Consider the following 21,585-nt stretch of genomic DNA (forward strand, 5'->3'; position numbering starts at 1 on the left):
AATGCAAAAAGCCTATTTTAAACATTGACTAAAGAGAAGCTTTTAAGCTCTCTTGTTACCTGTAATAATTATGATGATAATGGCTATTATTGTTGTCATTATTATTATTTCAGCTATAAGTGATTGTTGCACAAATCAAACATAATAAGTAATAAACAAAGTAATAAAGCAATAAAATATGTAAATATGCAAATGGTATGTATGAATGTACTAGAGTCATTTCAGCCAACTGTGTTGCCAACATAAAGCCTATAGTCTTTTGCCATCATGCTATTTTTTAGTGTCCTGAATAATTTCAGTCAAATTGACTGAAAATTTGCCCCCAGTCTTGTCATTTAGTATGTTTGTGTTTTTTATGTTTTAAGCACTCTTTTTATCGCACTGTTGTCCCCATCTGTCGTCATACTCATTTAGAAATCGTGCGATTTTGTTTCTCTCTGCGTATACAAATGACTCGCCAATGAATTACACGTTGTCTCTTACATGAACAGATATTGATACAATACTATAAGACAATAACAAATTATAGTTATAAAATGCAAATCAGAAAAAATACATATACAACTAGTAAAAAATAGAGAGGTTAGTTAATTGCAAGATTATATGGTGGTAGTAGCCTAGTGGGTAACACACTCGCCTAGGACCCAGGTTCAAACCCCAACTACTACCACCGTGTCCATGAGTAAGACACTTAACCCTGAGTTTCTCCAAGGGGGACTGTCCCTGTAACTACTGATTGTAAGTCGCTCTGGATAAGGGGCGTCTGATAAATTACGTAAATGTAAATAAAATTTTGTTTTTCCTTTTTAAACAGCAGCTTTCTCTATTGTGAATTCAGTTGTGCATTCAAGTAAGTAAAGGTGCAATGGGTAATATTCGAGAAATATTCATTTTAACATGGTTAACATCAAAAAAACTATAATACAGTCTGTTGCAAATGGCGCTGTTAAAGTAAGTAGAGAGGAATAAATCCCCATTGATCTTTCTGCCAGCTAGCATCCTGCCACATTAAAGAGACAGCAGACAGCAGAGACAGCTGGTGCAAAATGAAAGCACAGACAGACTTGCGTTACTCGTGAGCAGATCTGTGACAGATAAATAAATAAATAAATCCAGCATCATGCTGCTTCCTTTGCTGGTAAATGTGCATAAAGCACATCGCTAACATTTGGAATGAGGGATACTAGGAGCGCTGACAAACGCAGAAGCAAGCCAGCAGGATAACAAGGAAGCGGCTTATCAAACAAAGCCACATCCACGTCTGTCTGTCAAGAGTAGCCCTCTGACCGGCCTGCAACTCTGTCAAACATTTAAAGCCGGAAGTGTGAATTGCGAGCTCAAGGTTTCTCTCCACCCCTCCCTCCCACCATGTGAAGGACCTTCAGAGGCATGGGACGCTTCTTAGAAGCCGTACTGGCCAAATTTAGATCAGCCGCTTCACAAGGGCTCTCTTCAAGAGTCCATAGCTTCGTTCTGCATACTAATGCATCGCATCAGCAGCATCAAAACATGCCCACAAGGCCGCTAATTGCCAACATGCTCCCGACTCTTGCAGATAGACTCAATTCCACCATCACGCCCTTCTTACTCTTACGTGCAGCAAGGTATTTACTGAAGCAATTAGGTTTGTTTAACCATCAAATACGGTGACAGTGTGATGTCTTTATGTCTTCGGCATAGGGTGGCCTTTGGTGAAGAAACAATCCGCAGCTTTTGGCAATATAAAGACCCGGAAGAAGGTGGAAGAAGCCCGTTCCCTGACTAAGAAAAAAGCCATTTGGTGGCTTGGAGTTGGGAAGTCACAGGAAAAACTGAGCTTCAGGTAACTGTGCTACATTAATTACAAACCATAGAAGAAGGGCGATGAGAAACCCCCCCAACCCAAATGCATACACAAAGACAATGGCTAATTACCATGCCAAATGTTCTCATTAGGTGCTGTGAAATTTGGTGTGAGTGTGGGCTTGAGTGTATGTGTGTGTTTGAGGTGGTCTAGGGAGCTACTTCTTCACACAGCCAAGCAGAATGAGCTCAAGATCTGCCAGTACAAGGGGTGCGCAAGAAGCTGGAAGAGCAGGACTCGGGCGGGGTCTGTGCTAAAATAAGGGCTTATCCTAGCTGGCCGGCTCCCCATCCATCCTATTATCTAACGTCTGTCCTCTCGACAATAAACTAAATTACATCAAATTTCAGCGGACTACCCAGCGGGAATATAAATGCAACCATCATGCCCGTGTCTAAGAAGTCTTCAGTATCATATCTCAATGACTACCCTCCTGTTGCACTTACACCCATCATGATGAAGTGCTCTGAGAGGCTGGTCATGAAACATATGAAGACCCTGCTGCCCTCCACCCTGGACACAATGCAATTCGCCTATCTGCCGAATCGCTGCACGGACGATGCCATCATCACCACCTATTTCTGAACTTTGTCAAAACTAAAGAGATGACTGCTGACCTCAGAAGAGGACAGAGAGACCACTCTCGACTGAACATTGATGGATCTTGTGTAGAGATTGTCAAGAAAATTGTCAAGAACACCAATGTCAAGAACATCAGTGTTCATCTAGAGGAGAACCTCTCCTGGACTCTCAATAGCCAAGAAAGCCCAGCAGCATCTTTATTTCCTGCGGAGGCTGAGGAAAGCCCATCTCCCACCACCTTCTATTGAGGGACTACTGAGTGCATTCTGACAAGCTGCATCACTGTCTGGTTTGGGAACTGCACCACATTGGACCACAAGACCCTACAGCGGACAGTGAGGACAGGTGAGAAGATCATCGGAGTCTCTCTTCCCTCCACTACAGATATTTACCACACACGCTGCATCTGGAAAGCCACCAGCATTGTGAAGGTCTCTGAACACCCCTCATATGCACTCCTCACCCTCTTACCATCTGGAAAAAGGTTCGGGCCCTCACTGCCAGACTGTACAATAGCTTCTTTCCACAGGCCATCAGACACCTGAACACTCAGGGACTTTCTCCTTTTGACTAACACACACAGACACACTACCTCTGTTATACTGAGAAATATTATTTATTATTGCACTGTTCCATTTTGCACAGCATTATTTGCATTATTTTTACTTCTCACATTTATTATTAATTTATACAGTTTAGCGCTGTCTGTCTCACTGCTGTCTACATATTTTTTGTTAAATGTTATTCTTGCACTGCTTGTGTCCCGTTTGCACTTTATGTAGCCCAGTTTGTCTGTGTCATGAAGGTGCACTTTATGTCAGTATGTAACTTTGTTTATTTGTTTAAATGTTACATGTAGCACCAGGTTCTGGAGAAACGGTATTTCGTTTCACTATGTACTGTGTAACGTGTATGTAGCTGAAATGACAATAAAGCTACAACTTCAACCTCAACTTCAATCCAAAGCCTCATTTGCATGACTTACTTACATTTTTTGTGTCATAACCTTGATACTGTCATAATTTTTTAGAAGAATAAATTAGCTATTCAAATTGATTAAAGAAACATCCACTACAAACTGAACTCTGTGATATACTTTTCAGAGCATGCTACTAGTGAGAAAAATTTCAAGGTGGTTGCATAGGTGGTTGCATAGCTTAGAACTCAAAATAATCAATATGATTAATATCAATAGGGTAATAATGTACTGACATTAAGAGTAGTATTTTTGAACACATGCTCTGCACTAAGCATGGGTCTTGTTCATAGGATGTGGTGAATGCTCAGGATGTGCATGAATGAATAAAATAATGAAACACGGTCTTTAGTAATCCTTGCTAATATATTAATGGGCACAGAATGAGGAAGTAGTCTGCATGAGAACAGCCATTGGGCTCCTCCAGTTTTATACCCTGTTCGGCATGATTACAGATCATTTACAAACCAATAAAAATAGTAGACAGTTTCTCTTCTTACACATACAGAGAACTACTAAGCGGTTCGTTCTATCTTCTTACCTTACACTATCAGACAAGCTCCATATGCCCTAAATCAGGTTATTTAAGGTAGAGTTTGGATCTATTCAAATGTTTTTGAACAGATGTGAAAATCCACACAGATGTGAAAATCCACACAACTGGGTTCTGTCTGGGTGCTGGTACCTTGGCAGTAGGCGCTATCATCACGCAGTGAGCGGAAGCCATCCTTGCAGCTGCAGCACGCCCCAGCCTCCAGATTAACACACTCCGAGTTCTCAACGCAGATCTGGCTGCTGCCCTCAGCGCAGAAGTCATGTCCTGAGAGGGAGAGCGATGCTCAGTGCATGTCCATTGGAGGGCACGTAAACAAATCTAAATCAATAGACCTTTCACTGGAGGTCGTAAACAGCAGAAAACAGGCATCCAACGCCATGGTGCCTGGAAGTTCTTCCGCATCTTGTTAAGCCCACAAGCTGTTTACTGGAAGAGGGTGTGTGTATGCTTCTAAATGTGTTTACAGTGCTGATTTGCTGGAAGATATAAAAATAACCTTTACTGTCAGAGATTCATGGGCCTGTGCTGACCGCAGACATTGTTTATGTGGGTAATGAGCAGGGATAGCAGGCCCTAAGAGGCAACTCATTACTACAGAGGTGGACAGTGATCCATCATCGTATGACTAGTGAGATTAAAGAGCTAACAGTGAGGTGTTGTGTGTGTGTGTGTGTGTGTATATAGGTGTGTGTGTTACCTCTACAAACTTTACAGCAGCGGTCAGTAAGGCTAATCTGCTCCAACTCTGGGCAATTCAGTTCAGGGCAGGGAGGGTCATCCACTTTGTTCATAGAGTGTTCCTACACACACACACACACACACACACACACACACACACAGACACACAAGCGTGTGGATCAGTCTGAATGCAGGATTTCATAAACAGACATATGTGGGGTAGAACAATAGAGTGCCACCTCATAGATCCCTGCCTTTCAAGCCACTGTTTTTTGCCAATGTTTTTTATGCCACTGTTGTAGAAAATGCACTTTTTTACTGGAAAATACGGCAGCTTTGCCATTCAGTTGATCCTGCCTGATCATGCACTCTGAATCTTCACTAGCACACCCTGCTTCGGTAACCCTCTTCATGTTAGATCCAAACTGCCAACTGTGTTACACGGAGATAAACGATCCCTGGGTTATTATTACATCAGTGTCTTCAGCAGTGTTGAACAAGTTACTCAAGAACTTCGTTTTAACCTTCTGGCAACATATGTAATGTATTAGCCCTACACACTAAACACAATACTTAATTGCTGCAAATATGTTTAAACAGTATATACAGTATGTGTTGCATGTGTGTGTGTGTGTGTTTAGACCAAAGGATTGTTCTTACCTGACACTCAAACAACTGACAGTTTCCTTCAGCATCACGGACACTCTTCTTGTCGCGCTCCACATACACACGGCCTCTAAAGATACACACAGCTACACACACACACCAGGAAATCTCACATTAAAGCTGACTTTTCAAAGCTGTCTATACACGAGCGTGTTAAACACGGCTGCATTCATTACTCAAACACTCATCTCCTGGCCTATGATTGGGCAGCTCGCAGAGACACGGCACTGTGAAAAATTTATGCATGCGTGTGTGAGTGTGTGTGAGAGTGGGCCCGTCCTGGTGTAGAGTAGTGTCTCTTAGCAACGCGGATATGTGGTCAGTTACCATGGCGAGCGGTATGACTGTGCGCTGCATGCTGTGCTGCACTGTGGGATATGCAGGAGAGATGGAGAGCGTGAGACAGAGAGAACCGTGGGAGGGGAGGAACAGAAAGAGATGAGGAAGAAAAGATGTTGAGATGTTGTGTGATGAATGGAAGAAAAAGAGAAGAGAAGAGTGATGGGGAAGCAGGGAGAGCTACATGACTGGGAGAAAGGGAGATACTTACGCAAAACACAAAGAACTAGTTTATAAAATGTCACACAATAACCAAAAGAGGTGAAAAGTGTTGTTGAAGTACACTTATGCACACACACTCATTTATTTTCTATGTATAATGTAACACATCTAAACTATGTAAACTATATAATCCCTGTAATACCAAAAGTAATACATTATATTATTCTGTTATAAAATACTATTTGTATTATTATTATATCAATGATTATATTTTTATACATATTATTTACTTTTTTGTTTCACTATTTTTAATTTATAGGTTTGTATTAATATATAGGAATTTAAGGCTATATGAATGCAATATCCATGTCTTATAAAAGTGCACATGCACACGTTATCTGTTCACATGATTTTCTTTTGTTTCTATCATAATCTCCATTAGTTTAATAGATGAATCTATAGTCTTATTGTAATTCATAATGGAATGAATAAAGCCTCACATGAGTGAAAAGGGTTGGAAGTAAGGGTAACACTCTTAAAAACCCACATGCATTTCTTCCATGTAACTACAACAGTAATAAAATCTATAGATGATCTGCTTATGGCGTAGATTCCTTTGGATTTTGTAGATAAGTATTTTTCATATTGAAGCTCCCAATTAAATAATGACATAAGATATTGAACAAAAGTTATGGTGTATACTCACGCTGGCACTCTTTGCAGCACGCTCCGGGCATGTATGTAGGGGCAGTATCTGGAGCACAGAGGAGAGGTGGGCAGTATACCGCCTCGCACTTCACCGTCCCATTCTGCAGAACAAACACCGGACCCCGTTAACAACCCCCCCCACGCATTCGGAGAAGAGAGGTCAGGAGTGCATGTGCACTTGATTGTTTTATTGATGTTTATACCTCCTGAAGGTGCTGGGCCGCAGCATCGACCATCCCACATGCACCGCATTGCTTCTCTGGACTGATGGCAGTGAGTGTAATCATGTGTGTGTGCGGAGAACATAACAGTAAATTACGTCTAAATGGGTTTTGCTCCCAAGGTCACATCTTTAAGCAGATCGATGTATGTCCGTCAAAACACCGTACTTCTCAGTTAAAATGATTATTATTACTATATATAAAAATGAGTGATGAATCTACAGATCTAAGATTAATGACAAGAAAACAATCTAAAGCCAATAGTGTAAATATATGTATATAGAGCTCAACAACCTTCATATTTCATCTTGTTTTGACTGTTGAACTGGTTCTAAGTTAAACTGTTATTATTCTATGATTTGACAGTTGATGACAAATTGTGCTGCTCCAATACACCCCCTTTTTAGCAATATTGTAACATTAGTATTTCAATGATAATAATACTGATGCAGCCCATTTTTCAGTGTGTGCAGATGGAATAATAATAATAAAAATATTACTGCTTCAGTGCAACATTTTTTCTTCTAAAATAGAGAAAATTACAAAGAAGATAGGGGGAGGAACAGGGCTTACTGAGCACGTGCAGTTCCTGCATCCATCTATCCACGCATCACCCTCCCTGTACACCTCTCCATCCAGACTGCACGTCTTCTCACAGTAACATCCATCCAGGGACTTCATCTTCTCTTCAGCACGGGCCAGCTGTTCTCCAGAGAGAGGGGGAGACAGACAGATCATAACCACTGTTATCATTCATCTTTTATTACCCACCCTCAAAGGCACAGCAGACCATGCTGGCAACAAAACTGGAGTTTGACATGTAGCACAGGATCTCAGGGACATCAGATTCTAACCCATCATCACTTCCTGACAGGCCAAAATGAGCTGAAGCTATCAGGCAAAGCCAGAAAAATAACACAGGGCTGAGCGGGGAATCGAGAAACCCATCATTCTCTACCTTGCTGGAGGTCTTGGCCAGTAGGTCCTGAAGCTCCATTATCTTCTGCACTAGCCCATGGAAGTCATTACAAGTGGGACATGCTATAAGCAAACACAGCATCAGAGTCATGAATCACAATGAGACACCACTGAGCACATAAACACTTCCCTGCAGAGGGGCTGAGGAGCCGGCACGCCTCCGCAGACGTCTTATTTAAGGTAGTTATCTGAAGAAATATGCCCTAGCAATTCTTTAGATGAGTGCTTACTGCGGTTGAGGTCTGGACACTGGGAGATGTGGCCTTGGGGCATTAGGACCAGTTGAACGTCTTGCATGATGCCCTGGCAAAACAAGCAGAGCCGTTCACTTTTTTTTTGCAATGAGAGAAATGAGTCTGTTTCTACGTGATTTAATTGAATTGCAAAAACTGCATTTGTACCTTATAGAAACCATGAGCTGCATTCCTCTGTCCGAGCCAGACAGATGATAAAGCAGGGATGTCCATTGCAGGTGTGTCCACTACCCTCTCATAAATCCTAAAAAAAAAAAAAAGAAAATAACATGATCAACAGAGCAGTGTACAATAGAACACTCTACACAATACAGTAACAATAATTCACTTTGGGGAGTCATAACAAATACTGGTTGCCGATCCTCTAGGTCAGCATTTCTCAAACCACCTCATAGCCACATTATAATAAAGTAGCAGAGGCTTAGGCTACTGTAGTAGCGATTTAGTGCCCAGGGTTGGTGTAATTATTTGGTATAGTCTGATTCTGAAGGTTTTTGGTGCCCCTTTATTGTTAATAAAGGTATTTTCATTACTTATCCAAAGAAACTAATCATAGTGACAATCCTTCTATAGTTAAGAGTCAGAGCTGAATGTATGCCTCAGAGACACATTCAGCGTAAGTGGGGTTTGAACCTGTGAATTTATGGGTCAATTATTTAAGGTTTGACTTTGTTACCCACAAGTCTACTACTGAAAAAAAAAAACAATGTAACCGTTAAAGAATGATGGGAATCTATTTAATACACTGTATTAGCAAACACACACATTCTGCCTGCATTTCCCATGACTTTGCAAATGCTGACTATGAAGTGAAGTTCAAGTCCAAGTTCAGCGTGTTGCTGACCTGCTGCAGTCCACATGCAGGACTATGTGCGAGGAGCTCACGCCCACCGAGATCTTGTGCCACCGATCATCTGCCAGGCGGTAGGGGAACACTTCGGTGTGTGGCCGCTGGTCCTGGGTGTGGTAGTGCAGGCGGATCTCATTGCGGGGCGCGCTACTTTCCAGCTCCAGAAACCTGGGGAGGGAGGGGCCAGAAGAAAGGGATCAATTTGAGTTTCTCAGCAACGTTTAGCTGGCTGTCTAGCCCACGTCCTGCCCAATGAACTTTAGGCCTTAACTGTGTTCATCTGTATCTGCATGTGCTTTCGAAATGCAGTCTCTACATGTGAAGGTTGTGATTTATTGGAAAAAAACACAACATTCATTGTGCAATTAAACATCCAACTTCTCATTCACTCTGCTGATAATGACAATGTTTACCCTGCAATAAAAGTAACCCCGAGCCGCTGGACTACATTAGCCATATACTAAGACAAAAAAGTTTAGAGTGGAAATTCCTTGTAAATGTTCGGTCCAATATAATAATTGAGAGAAAAAACAACAACTGCCAGTAACACTGTACAACAGTTCTGAGGAGCTGTCTATGGTGCTGAGGGGTTAACCAGGCTGACATCTTGACACAACTTCATGAAAATAACAATCTGTAAAAGAGGTGAGTCCAGGCAAAGGTGAATCGCAGAGCACAATGATGCTAATATGGAAAAAGTAAAGCTGCCAGCAGAAGAAAGTGAGTGCATTAGCACGGTGTTTTCGGAGAAGCGTAAGGATTACAGCGAAAGCTGAAACTGAATGAAAAAAAAAAAAAACCTAATTACAGATCAGCAGCAGAAAACTTATCTACTGACTGAATCTAATGAACTTCCTCTAGCAGGCGAGAAGGTTTCTTGCTGGTGAGTGCTGTGAAAAGAACATGCCGCTCCTCAGTGTACAGACCAAAAGTGTGAACTTAGCACTGATCTGATGAACAAAGTGACTGACATTTCCTGAGACATGCGCGCACGCACACACACACAGACAAACATATAAATGTCAGTCTATTCCCTAGTCAGGAGCTGCTATAACTGATCCTAATGCACATTGCATAACATAGAAATATTGTCATATTACTATAAATTGCAACGGTTGAGTAATAATTTTGTGAGCATAACATATATTGTGTAACATATATATAGACACCATACTATTAAACATATGTATTTACACAAATGTATTTTAATAAATGTATAAATACAAAAATAATGATTACTTAATTCCATTTTGATGTAGACATCCCAGGTAACACTAATACTAATAATTCATAAAATAATTGCCTTGACTTCTCTACCGAACATCAGTTCCCTTAGACCCAGAAACTCAGTGACCCTCACTGAGGACACACTGTCATTCATCTTAATACTTTGACTGGGAAAATAGTGTTATAGTGATTTTTGAGGAGGTGGTCAAGTAGTACGGGAAAACAGGGAAGTGTGACAGGGTGAAAGGTCAGTGTGACTAAGTGATCAATACACTGCTTAATAAATGTCACCAGTCAGCCAATTTCATGGATAATACAGGCATTCAATCAAAAAAGGGGAAAATGGAAATATTCAGGAACGGTTGACAAGTCTCTTATGAGATTTCAACAGCCTATCTTCATGAAATGTCAATTTCTGCAGGGATTGAGATGGGTAAACAAATTTCAAATTCAAAATTTATTTGTCACATACACAGTCATACATGGTATGATATGCAGTGAAATGCTTTAGCGACTGCTATAGACCACTGCTACAGTATGGCAAATATTGCAAGTATACAATGAATCAATATGCAAATATTGCAAACATAACCAAATATTACACTTTTATGTTTTTAACATAAAACATAAAATATGTGTAACAGGTAGGGTGAAGGGGTGCAAATGAGCAAAGTAAAGTAAAAAGTAAAAAAAAAATTGTGCAAGAGTAAAAAATTTGTGCAAGGGAAGACAATGGACACTGGTCCTGCCTAGAACCATGCTGACATCAGCTCAGAGGTAGAGGTGGCCAAGAGGTCACCAAGTGTTAACTAATTCAAGACTCCATTTGATTCCCTTAAACCCTTCACTCCCCTAACTCTCCTTCCACTCGTTTTCTAAATCTTCCCTTCCAGTTCATGGTCAAGAGAAAATGAATTCATGTGAAAATTTTACATGTGAGGCACAATTCTTATGTAACAGCTATTGCATCTATGTGTAATAGGCAAGTATAAAAAATCAAGCAAAATAAACTTTTCCCACAACTTTATTACTAATAACAACACAAAAGCCAAGAGCTGTTAACACTTGTTATTGCTCTGGAAACCTTAATGAGATTTTGTTATTTTGCTGACCCCATGGAATTATCATCCCATAATTCCAGCACATATTCACTCACTTTGGCTGCAATTACTGAAAAATGTCACAGCCTATGATTGTGATTAGCCGGATTTATGAAATGATTGACACCAACAATCACAGCTGTATAATGTACAATAAATAGCGAAGAAAAAGAACACATTGAATGTCTGAAAATGTATAGTCCAGTGCAAACGTTTTAGGCAGTTTTAAAAATACTATAAACTAAGAAGATTTTTAAAAATGAATAGTTTAATTTAGTCAATGAAACAAAATGCAGTGAAGTCAAAATCAAATCAATATGTAATCAATTTTTTTATTAATTCTTCTCCAGATCTTGGAGAACTAACAACAGACCTTCGGGGCTTCTTTTTGTAATCCCAGACAGACTCAATGGTGAGATCAAGGTTGTAGGGGGGCATACCATCACTTCCATGACTCTTTGTTGTTCTTTACACTGAAGATACTTTTTAAAGACATTGCATTGGGGTTTTGGGGTCTTTTCAGTACTGTATACAGTAAAGATACAGGTAAGCACATAGACATGGCCTCTGATCCCTTAGACGATATGAATAGAAAGTTGAGTGTGTGTACCTCTGCTCGGAGTGGTGTATGGAGAGGATGACTCCTGAGTTGAGTCTCTCCTGTTTGAGGGTCAGCAGCAGGGTGAACTCGATTCTGCCCCTCAGCTTCTGCAGAAGCCCCTCGGCTACAGCGGCCGACGCCCGTACGTTCCTCCATGAGTCTGACAAATGAGAAAAAAAAACATGTAATAATCCTTTTAAAACGGAGGTACGTGTACAGTTTTACGTTTATTATCTAAATAATCCCAGCTAAGGCATAGCTGTACTCCATTCAGCATTTCAGGACATGAATCTGTGGGATAAAATGGGACGATTAGGATGTTTGGATTACGGTGCTTTTCTGTACTCACATTCACTGTACTTTTAAACTCACATTCACTGTTTTTTTCTATTGTAGGACTATTTATTTGCATACTTGTATATTGAATCTTAGATTATACAGTCAACATAGTGTCTGTGTTATTGTCTTTTGCTGCTCTTATGTACATTTTTGCTGTCTCCAAACACCTGTACCATCACATACTGTAAATTGTGTGTCTATTTGAGTGTTTTTATTTTTGAAGGAATAATTTCCCTAATGCACAATAGTTTTTTCACTTGCATTAAATGTGGAAAAATGTGTTTGCTTGATTACCTTCCACAATAAAACTGTTTTGCTAAGTACTGATAAAACATATCTATTGTAATTTTTCTTGGCAAGCCTTGGGCTATATTATTCCAGTGATAAACAAGACTAGATAGTTTTCTAGGGGCAGTGGTGGCCTAGTGCATTAGGAAGTGATCTTGAACTGCCAAGTTGTCACTGAGGTCCGCTTGAGCATGGAAATCCTGAAGATGTCTTTGACCCACGCCTGGTATGTAGCACTGCGCTGAGTGCAAGCTTGAAAATAGTGCCAATATGTCTTTGTAGCTGTCCATGGACCTGAGACACCTACAGACAGACACCAGGTTATACAAGAATTGAGAATGCAGGGGAACGGGAGAAAGTGGGGACATCCACCAGGCATGTAATGTTTTTGCAGGTTGGAGTTTAAATCATCCAGGATGAGTGTGTGAGAGCTGTCAACCATCCCTATCTGCTCTTCCCATTATAAAATTTTATTTACAAAAACAACAGCAAAGGTCTTCATCTGGGTTCAGGAACAGCTAAGCATAAAAAAGGACTGGGCTACGGTCCTTTCTAGTTTCTTTCTTTATATTCCAATAAATCCAGATGATGTACTTGAAGTGGCATTAGCAAGAAGCAATGCACAAATATGATCGGTGTCAAAAATAAAGAAATAAAATCCAAAAGCTTTTCCTTGATTCTTCAGTCGTGACAAGCACTTCTGTTCCTCTCATGGTGGGATCCTGTGCCAAGTTACCCCACACTGATGTTTCTACACTGCCTTCAATGCGGACCGTCCGGGAGAGATCGTTCAACCATTTGCCTTTGTCTTCTTCACAATCAGAGCAAAGCAAAGGGAAAGAAAAAGAGGAGAACAAGAGCAAGTTGGAGAAGGAGTCTTCTTTTCCTCTCTCCCTAGATGTTTTGCCCCATGTCCCCATCGCCCTCCAATGCAGACGTCTCTGGTACTTTAATGGACTTAATGAATAAGTGATGAGGTATCTCAGAAGCAATCACATTGGAGAAGGTTGGATTTTAGCCACAGGCCATAATCCAGACGCCAGGCAGCAGGTAATGGCCTGGTGGGCCACGATAAAACCCTCAAGACTACGAACCGCTGTTCACAGATCTGCAGTAAACTCTGGAACATAATGCAAATGTTCCTCGGTGTGTATGTGTGTAGATGGGTTAGCTCTGATGGTCCAAATATTTCAAGCCCAAAATGCACAGTACTACAGTACTGTTCAAATGCAATACAAACCAGTAAAAAGGAAATCACTGTTTATCTAATATGCATGCAATTTACCTTTAGATCGTCCCTTACTGTTGGGAGAAAAACTTGTTTCACTTCTGCCTTTTGCACAGTACTGTATGTAAAAGATCTAGTGTATAACAGTAAAAAAAACATGACAGTTGCTCAACGGATAAATTTACCATCTTTATTAGGTGCATCATGCTTAGCTAATATTCTAAATCATTCACTGTTTTTTGCAGTTTGCCCGTCTTTGTCCTATGGACAGAGTCCAAACTAGACTGTGACACGAGCCAATCATACCAACGATGCTCAAGAAACGCTGGCAGGATTCTATCGTCCTCGCTGCAAGAAATCACATATTGCATTATGTATCGTGTGAGGAATGTTCTTTCCATGAGTGCTGACCTTGAGGGTCTAGGAGAATACAGAAAGAGAAGGGGAGAGGGAGCCGGTGAGCAGGAATTAAAAGCGAGAGAGGAAAGAGCGAGGGAGGGAGGGCAGCAATCATTACAAGGTTTCGGTACCCAGCAGAATCCATAAACACAGAACGGGCTCGGAACTGGGTCCGGTGGGAAATGAGAACAGCGCAAGAGCTTCCCTGCTATTTCGGGATGCGGAGACAGGCCTGCTGAGCCGACATCTGGTGCAGCTCCCTGCATCCATCTTCCCTTGTCCACTTATAGTCTCCAAACCGCGGGACGAGCTTCCGCCCCGTCTGCCCGGTTGCGTCCAGTATGCACAGCGCCGAGGGGGACCGGTTACCAATAGTCCCTCTGGCTACTGGGGTCAAACAGAGAGCAGGTTCTAACAGCCGATGAAAGTTCTCCAGAACATGGCCGCTATTAAACTGTAGTTTTGTTGGGTTTTTATTTAGCAAAGTTTAAACCTTTTTCAACAGAACTCACGCCATCATTGCCAGAAGGTGCTCAGAACTTGTAAGAACATTGCGCGGCGTCCTGATAGTCTTCCCCGTTACGTTATAACTGGTGCGGAGAGGTCTGTTTACACATGATGAATATTTCATGACCAATTACAGCAACACGGCGAACAAGCGAGTCTGCACCGATTAGCATCGCATTAATCAGCTCAAATCAAAGCGCATTGTAAAGGCTAAACCTGTTGGGCTAAACGGCCAACACACCAAGTCCGGTTCCTCTTGCAGGATGTGTGGGTGCGCGTGCGTGTGCTAACGTCTGAGTGGACGATGACAGATCTCATTCCAGGACAATTCAGTCCAAATGAGAACGTGATCCTAGTCCACGTTTTGGAAGGATATGTGATACAAAAACAGCATCAGGTTTCAGTTTCAGCAAGGCAGAGTCAGAATGCGCATAAAAGATGAAAATAATGCACAGTAAAAAAGTATTGAAAAGTACCACATTCTAAGATGAAAGTAAAAGTGAAGTGATAGTCATTGTGAAACATGGCAGCACAGCACACGGTGACACAACGAAATGTGTCCTCTGCTTTTAACCATCAGTGAAATGGTTTGTGTGTGTGGGCCGAGATTACTTTATGCAATTTGATATTTGTCTTTCCTCCCGTATACGCAGAGTAAATCACTAGATAAAGTTGCACATTTTTACGGCCTGCGCTCCCTTACAAAAAGCAAACAGAGCATCTCTGTTGGAGGCGGTCTGTGCCACTTTCAAGGGGAACAAATTAGGGACACAGGGACACAGGGAAACAGGGTCCTGCAGCAGCCGCAATTCACTTATCACCTGCACACCAACACAAAGCCCCCTTCACACTCACAATGTGACATCAGCGCAGTAAGACCTGATTACTGCCCAGCATTCTCCCCGTCCACCTCCCATACTCCTTCTCCCCCGTCTCTCCGCCCTCCCTCACTTCGTTAGAACACAGTGAAGGACGGTCCGCAGGGAGTCTGACAGGGCCTTCATTTAAACAAGGCACAGACAGCGGCGGCAAAATAAAAAAAAAATAAAATAAAAGACAATACGGCGGGATCAGCGGCATCGCAACCGCTCCACTGTAATCTCACCACAATCCCATAACTCCTCACGGCACCAGAGATCAATGCTGTACCATCTGACCCAATTAGGTGAGGACAGAGCAGCCACAGATCTCTACAGCATGCCTACCGTGTGTGATGTGTGTGTTTGTGTTTTTTTTTGTGTCCTCCACATCTGCGTTTGAGCATGCAAAGTGGGTTTTATCTTTGTTTTATGTATCTCAGCAGATGAATCTTATCTTACTTCAAATACCAGCTTTGTATGTGTGTGTGTGTGTGTGTGTGTGTGTGTGTGTGTGTTTGTTATCAAGTAGGAAATAACGGACCACTCCATCCTAATGGCCAGACACACCTCCGCTCCCACAATCCGGGGTCTTAAAAAGCCCCACTGATGTTTTGCTGCTCTGTTGATCCACTGCGAGATTAAGATTAAGATTAAGATTAAGTGTTCCCACATCTGCTCCTCTTCCTCTCATCACATTAATTCACCAGGAGGTCTCGTCGTGTTCGCGTCCACGTACCTTGGAAGAGGAAGGCTCTGCTCTGGTTGTGGAAGCCCCGAACTTGGAGAACTCCGGAGAAGGACTCGCCGAGCTTCAGCTCCTCCAGGACGTCGACGCGCTGCGCCGGCTCGGCCCCCGAACCTGCAACCAGCCGCACGATGATGTAACTCCGTGAAACGCGCCGCAGTCGACCTGCACGGCGCGTATTTACTCGCGGCGTAATTCTACTACCGAGATTCTACATCCAACCACAACAATCAACGTCAAAGCTCGTTACCTGACCAAATTCCAAAAGTGCCGAGCACGAGGGAAACTTTTAATAAGTCCATGGCGAATAAAATATATGTATATAAATACATGAATATATATGTAAAAAAAAAAAAGAAAATTAATCCATCCTCGCCTCCGCGCCCTGGGATGAGAACGGCACCGCGGGGCGTCAGCGGCACGTCAGCATGGTCAGGCTTAAAACATGCATTTAAAAAGCCCGAACGAAGCCCGGAAAGAAAGTTCACAGCGAACCGACGCGCCGCGACGACCCAAGCGCTCGGGCTCCGGCTCCGGCTCCGGCTCCGGCGAGTCGTCCGCAGGACGCGGGCAGGTGCGCCGTGTCGTCGTGGGCGGGAGCGGCGGCGCGGAGGGCGGGGAGACGGGCCCGCTGCTGCCCCCTAGCGGCCGACGCTGCAACTCACCAGCTTATATCCAAGAACGTGCAAGGTGCTGGTTTATGGAAGAAAACCTGTTCCATGGGACTTTGGAATTTTATTAGCCTTTGAATTCCTAGAGGTGTTTAGCACTTGTTGGCCCCTTTGCCTTCACTCTGCGGTCCAGCTCACCCCTCGATTGGGTTCAGGTCCGGTGACTGTGGAGACCAGGTCTCCACTTTTTGTTAAGTACATAACTCCACATGTGTTCATTCATAGTTTTGATGCCTTCAGTGAGAATCTACCATGAAAATAAAGAAAACACATTGAATGAGAAGGTGTGTCCAAACTTTTGTCCTGTACTGTACTATGTGTGTGTGTGTGTGTGTGTGTGTGTGTGTGTGTGTATAAACTCTTCTGGCTCTTGAAGTAATTATTGGTCACTGGCAGATTCACGAAAAAGGTGACATCAAAACTGACTGTGAGAGTAAAAGCTCCTGCAGCCTTGACACATTATTTGTCATTATGTGCCTGCCACTTATTGACTGCTTTCTCCATTTTAGGCCATTTTAATCATGATTGGCCGAAAACAGTCTAGCAAATCAAACTCTTCAATGGGTAATCTGGCCAAAAAAAATAAAACATCTGCAAAATTGGTTCTTTAAATAGTTATATTTCCAGGACAGGCATGTTTCTCAGTTGTATGTAAATTTGATATTTTGTACACTGGAAAGTATACTACATAATGTCTACTGTACTATGACGATTGTCACACTTCCTCTATTCTGCTCTGAATGTCTCTGTCTGGTGCTGCACAGATTGTTTTTGTGTTCTACCCCTGGCACTTGCCATTTAATAAGAAAATTATTCAATTACGAACATGTTTGTAATGCATTGTGCCTCCGTATGTGTTTTCCTTCCTCAGAATATGCCAACAGTATAATACCCTCAATAAAATTTAAATCTAGGAATCGTTTTTTACAAGTAGTGAAGGGAGTTGAAAGACTTCTACTTCTTTCATGTGTGCATTGTTGCTGTCAAGCCCTGGTGAGAAGATGCCCTTGAAAGTCTTCAGAATGGGATGCGTTGCCATGGAATCGGTAAACTCATTAGCATGTTCCCGCAGGTCAGAGGCTTATAATGTCCCAGGTTAACTGCATATATGGAACGTCTGTCAGTGTGTGTTCTTTTTAATTGTAAAGCTTTGGTGTACAAGCAAGGTTAGTCTTAGAAAAGTCTACTTAGAGGCAGTTATTACCCTTGGTCCTAACAAAGCTATAAAACAGACCTGTGTGTGTGTGTGTGTGTGTTTGCTCTGAGGATTGCTATCTTTGTAAGAAGCTGCCCAATTTTCAGAGGAAATCCATCCTCTTCACTGTGTAAATGGCAGGAGGGGGATGTCTGCGGCTATTACTGCTGTATCTGTTACCTGCCTCTGTGTATTCACACACACACACACACACACACACACACACACACACACACACACACACACACACACAAACACACATTGCAAGACATCCAAGCACTCCTCATTGACATTCAGCCGGGAAGCACCCTACTTGCTTCTCTAAACAGCTCGACATTTCAGCCTGGTGAAAAGACAAATGAGGGGAGTAGAGCCCTGACCCCACCCGGTGACCTCTCCCACTCCCTCATCACCACTCCATCACTGCACTCCTCCACCTCCGGCATAAAGGAGGAGTGGGACCTGCCCTACGAAAGCATTTAAGACAGATCACAGGCTTCCAACGTTTTAATCACTCAAACGCCACAATGAACAGGAGCCGTACTGAAAGCGTATGGGCTGCAGAACAAAATCACAGACAATAATGGACAATGTTTGTATGAGGAATGGTTCACTCTGCTGATGGATGCTATGACAATGACACAAAGGACACTATGTCTTTCCATGCAAGAAAAACACATCTGTCCAGATCTATCGCTGAACATTGCACATCCATTATTAATGCGTCACGCCACGAAAATCCACCCGCCATACATCTAATTACGGCATATTGCAACAAGTTATTAATTATTTAGGAGCAACGACAAACAAAGAAATCTCTCAAATAGAACCAGGCGCCTGAGCAGCCATCAGTGTGTCGATTGGGGAACAGGGAACCTCAGATCATGGTTCTTCAGAGTGGAGCATCTCTGAAGTCCCAGACTGTGGGTTGACTGCAAGGCACTGCTTCATAAACCTAGGGACATTTCAACTGCAGAGCTGGAGGTTGATCGACCCAGGGGGAAAAAAATGCAGAAAATAATCCAGCAGCCCACCCAAACGTCCATCAACTGTCTTTATCACCAACCCCACACTAACGCAGCAGGGGGGGGGTGCAAAGGAGAAGAAGCTTATCAAAAGTGAAAGATGGGGTCCTGTGATGAATGGTCACGTCATATCCTAGTCCCACCCTCTCATGCCTAGAGAAATGATGCAGGTACAGAAACATGACAACAGCTGATATTACGCATGATTTCCATAAGGCGCGGCACACCAGTACAGAAGGCAACAAGAAGCTCGTCCATGCACAGCTCAATAACTGTACCATTACAGATGTGTTAATAAACAATCTGCAGGACTAATACACATTAACACGTTTAATTGTTTCGGCGTAGATGTGCCACCAATGCCAAAAGAGATTCTGTCTTTGTTACATATATACCGAGATATTGAAATATTGTCATGGTTTTGGTCATTGCTCCTTTTATTCAGTTCACTTTGGTGCAGTGGGGCAAAATAATCCACACTGGCCATGTACCTGTGGCAGACGGAGGAAACGTTTTACCCTCCACGCAGTGAATAATAATCCCCCTGCCGGCCCTGCCGGCCCGGATAGACAGAGGTTCAGTTCCACATGTGGCAGGGTTCAGGGTGCAGAGGGCCAATATCTTTGGATGTTTAGTTAGGGTGACCAGGCATGTGCCAGAAACATCATGGGCACCCTACACGCACATTCAATTCCACTCGCACTAGTGGCTCGGTTTCCTGCCCACTCATGCTAGCAGAAGCATCACCAATAGCTGTTTTTGAACTGAGACCACTTCATCCATCCACTGTGGCACATTCTGTCTCCAAATGCAGCCTTTAGAAAGAGGTGAGGCCTTAAACTGATCTCCTGTTCCTAGTGATCTACCAAATTACTGGTCTCGAATCATGAACTAACACTGGACAATATGGACCAAATGTCCTACCTTGGTATTTTTAGGCTAAATGGGCTGAATGTCCAGCGTAAGTCAGCTGGAATCCAATGTAACACCAGAACATGGCCCATAGAAATCCTCCCACAGAGAGAGATGTTGTTGACACAGGAATGTGTAAAACGGTGCCGGAATTTACGGATTCAAAACAGTAGGGTGTGGGTGTAATAGGATGGACATCAAGTCATCTTCCTGTCTGATGTTTCTGAATGTTCTGCTAGGGACATGTTGAGATAGAGCAGCAAATGACAAATTTGACCATTATGAACTGAATGTCACAACCCAACCCCTCCCCCTCACCCTTCCCTCATATGATGTGAGGCTTGTGCATTATTGATGTACACTAATGATGAAAATGGGTGTTTAATTTTAGGCACCCATGGAAATAGCCTATACAGTGAAAGACTGCCCTGAGGAGGGGAACGGGCAGAAAACTATTCAAATGGTTTAGCCTGCGGTTGGAAAAGGATTATTGATTGTGTTCATTCAGAGACAGTGATGTCACAATTGATCCACACTGCTTTCACAGCACAGGGGAGGGTGATTGAAGGGAAAAGCAAAAGCTTGCATAGATGATTATTGGGGCAAATAAAGTGTCATGCACACTAATGTCCCCGCACTGGGTTCCATGTCATTTCTCGAACAGCCTCAGAGGTTTTTAATATCAAATACCAGCGAGCACAATATTGTATGTTCAAATCAATTTTAATGCAGCACGTAAAATTAGCACAAACGCTGACATCACTAACGCAGACCTTACCTGGTGCTGGAGGGACGATTTGCATCATTTGCAACAACCTTCAGAGACTGGAAGGATTTAATGCAAGTTGCAATGCTGCCATCTAGTGATTAAGGCAGGGCTGCAGAAGACCAAGGCCTCTCAGGGGAGGTTTAGTAAATTCATTTGGCAAATTCTGTCAGTCTGTGTTTACTGACACACTATATATATGTGTTAAGTTTAACATTTACATTTTACATTTAAAGCATTTTTCAGAAGTCACTCTTACCCAGAGTGACTTCAAGGACACAAATGTAGTAAGTGGGGTTTAAGATGATACCTATAAAGATGCAAACAAATTGACATGACAGAAAACAACACATTTCCCTTATGTATTTCAGACAATACAAGTTACTGAGCAGCAACCAGTGGAGATACCAGCGGACAGCATTCGCCCAGTGATGCCTGGAGGAGACAGCTGATACGCCGACATTTTCTACTGGATCAGCAGTTCACCCTCATGCTCGGACTCTTGCATTTCAGAGTCATACTGGGTTTTGCGTAGGAATGTCGTCACTCACCTCGAATGCGTGTGTCTGTGCGTATGACTGCACGTGACCCACTGTAGGTCAGAAGATTCGCTGAAGAATCATTTTTCATTTATCTGAAGCACAGACAGACTGTTAGGTCACACAACATCAACTAATGAACAAAAAAAAAGTAGTATTTTATTATTACTGTTATTATTTACAAATCTAATACATGGCAAATAATCTGAATTCTACATTTAAACAGAGAAATAAACCAAAAAACACATCAAGGTCCCCACCCACAGCAAACATTCTGTTCAAATCCAAAAGCCTCAGTAATCTCTAAATATAAAGTTCATAGACAATCTTTCTATATATCTTTGCATATACTATCAGAATATAAAAATAT

The 21,585-nt window shown here is 42.4% G+C and overlaps 1 protein-coding gene across 1 annotated transcript in view; it reads right to left on the reverse strand.

Annotated features, from left to right (window-relative positions):
• The window catches only part of LOC114765055 (protein kinase C-binding protein NELL2-like), a 40,670-nt gene extending 23,994 nt beyond the window's left edge, over nt 1–16,676 (reverse strand). Inside the window, exons 1-12 of the mRNA XM_028955108.1 lie at nt 16,358–16,676; nt 16,099–16,221; nt 11,751–11,901; nt 8,808–8,981; nt 8,111–8,207; nt 7,940–8,012; nt 7,690–7,772; nt 7,305–7,433; nt 6,509–6,611; nt 5,296–5,387; nt 4,655–4,757; nt 4,087–4,221 (exon numbers count right to left, since the gene is read on the reverse strand). Coding sequence (XP_028810941.1) covers nt 4,087–4,221; nt 4,655–4,757; nt 5,296–5,387; nt 6,509–6,611; nt 7,305–7,433; nt 7,690–7,772; nt 7,940–8,012; nt 8,111–8,207; nt 8,808–8,981; nt 11,751–11,901; nt 16,099–16,221; nt 16,358–16,439 — 1,345 coding nt within the window. The 5' untranslated portion in view covers nt 16,440–16,676. The remainder of the gene's footprint in view (nt 1–4,086; nt 4,222–4,654; nt 4,758–5,295; nt 5,388–6,508; nt 6,612–7,304; nt 7,434–7,689; nt 7,773–7,939; nt 8,013–8,110; nt 8,208–8,807; nt 8,982–11,750; nt 11,902–16,098; nt 16,222–16,357) is intronic.
• Nucleotides 16,677–21,585: the final 4,909 nt, after the last annotated feature.

Source organism: Denticeps clupeoides, chromosome 15 (assembly GCF_900700375.1).
Source record: "Denticeps clupeoides chromosome 15, fDenClu1.1, whole genome shotgun sequence".
NCBI classification, from domain to species: Eukaryota; Metazoa; Chordata; class Actinopteri; order Clupeiformes; family Denticipitidae; genus Denticeps; species Denticeps clupeoides.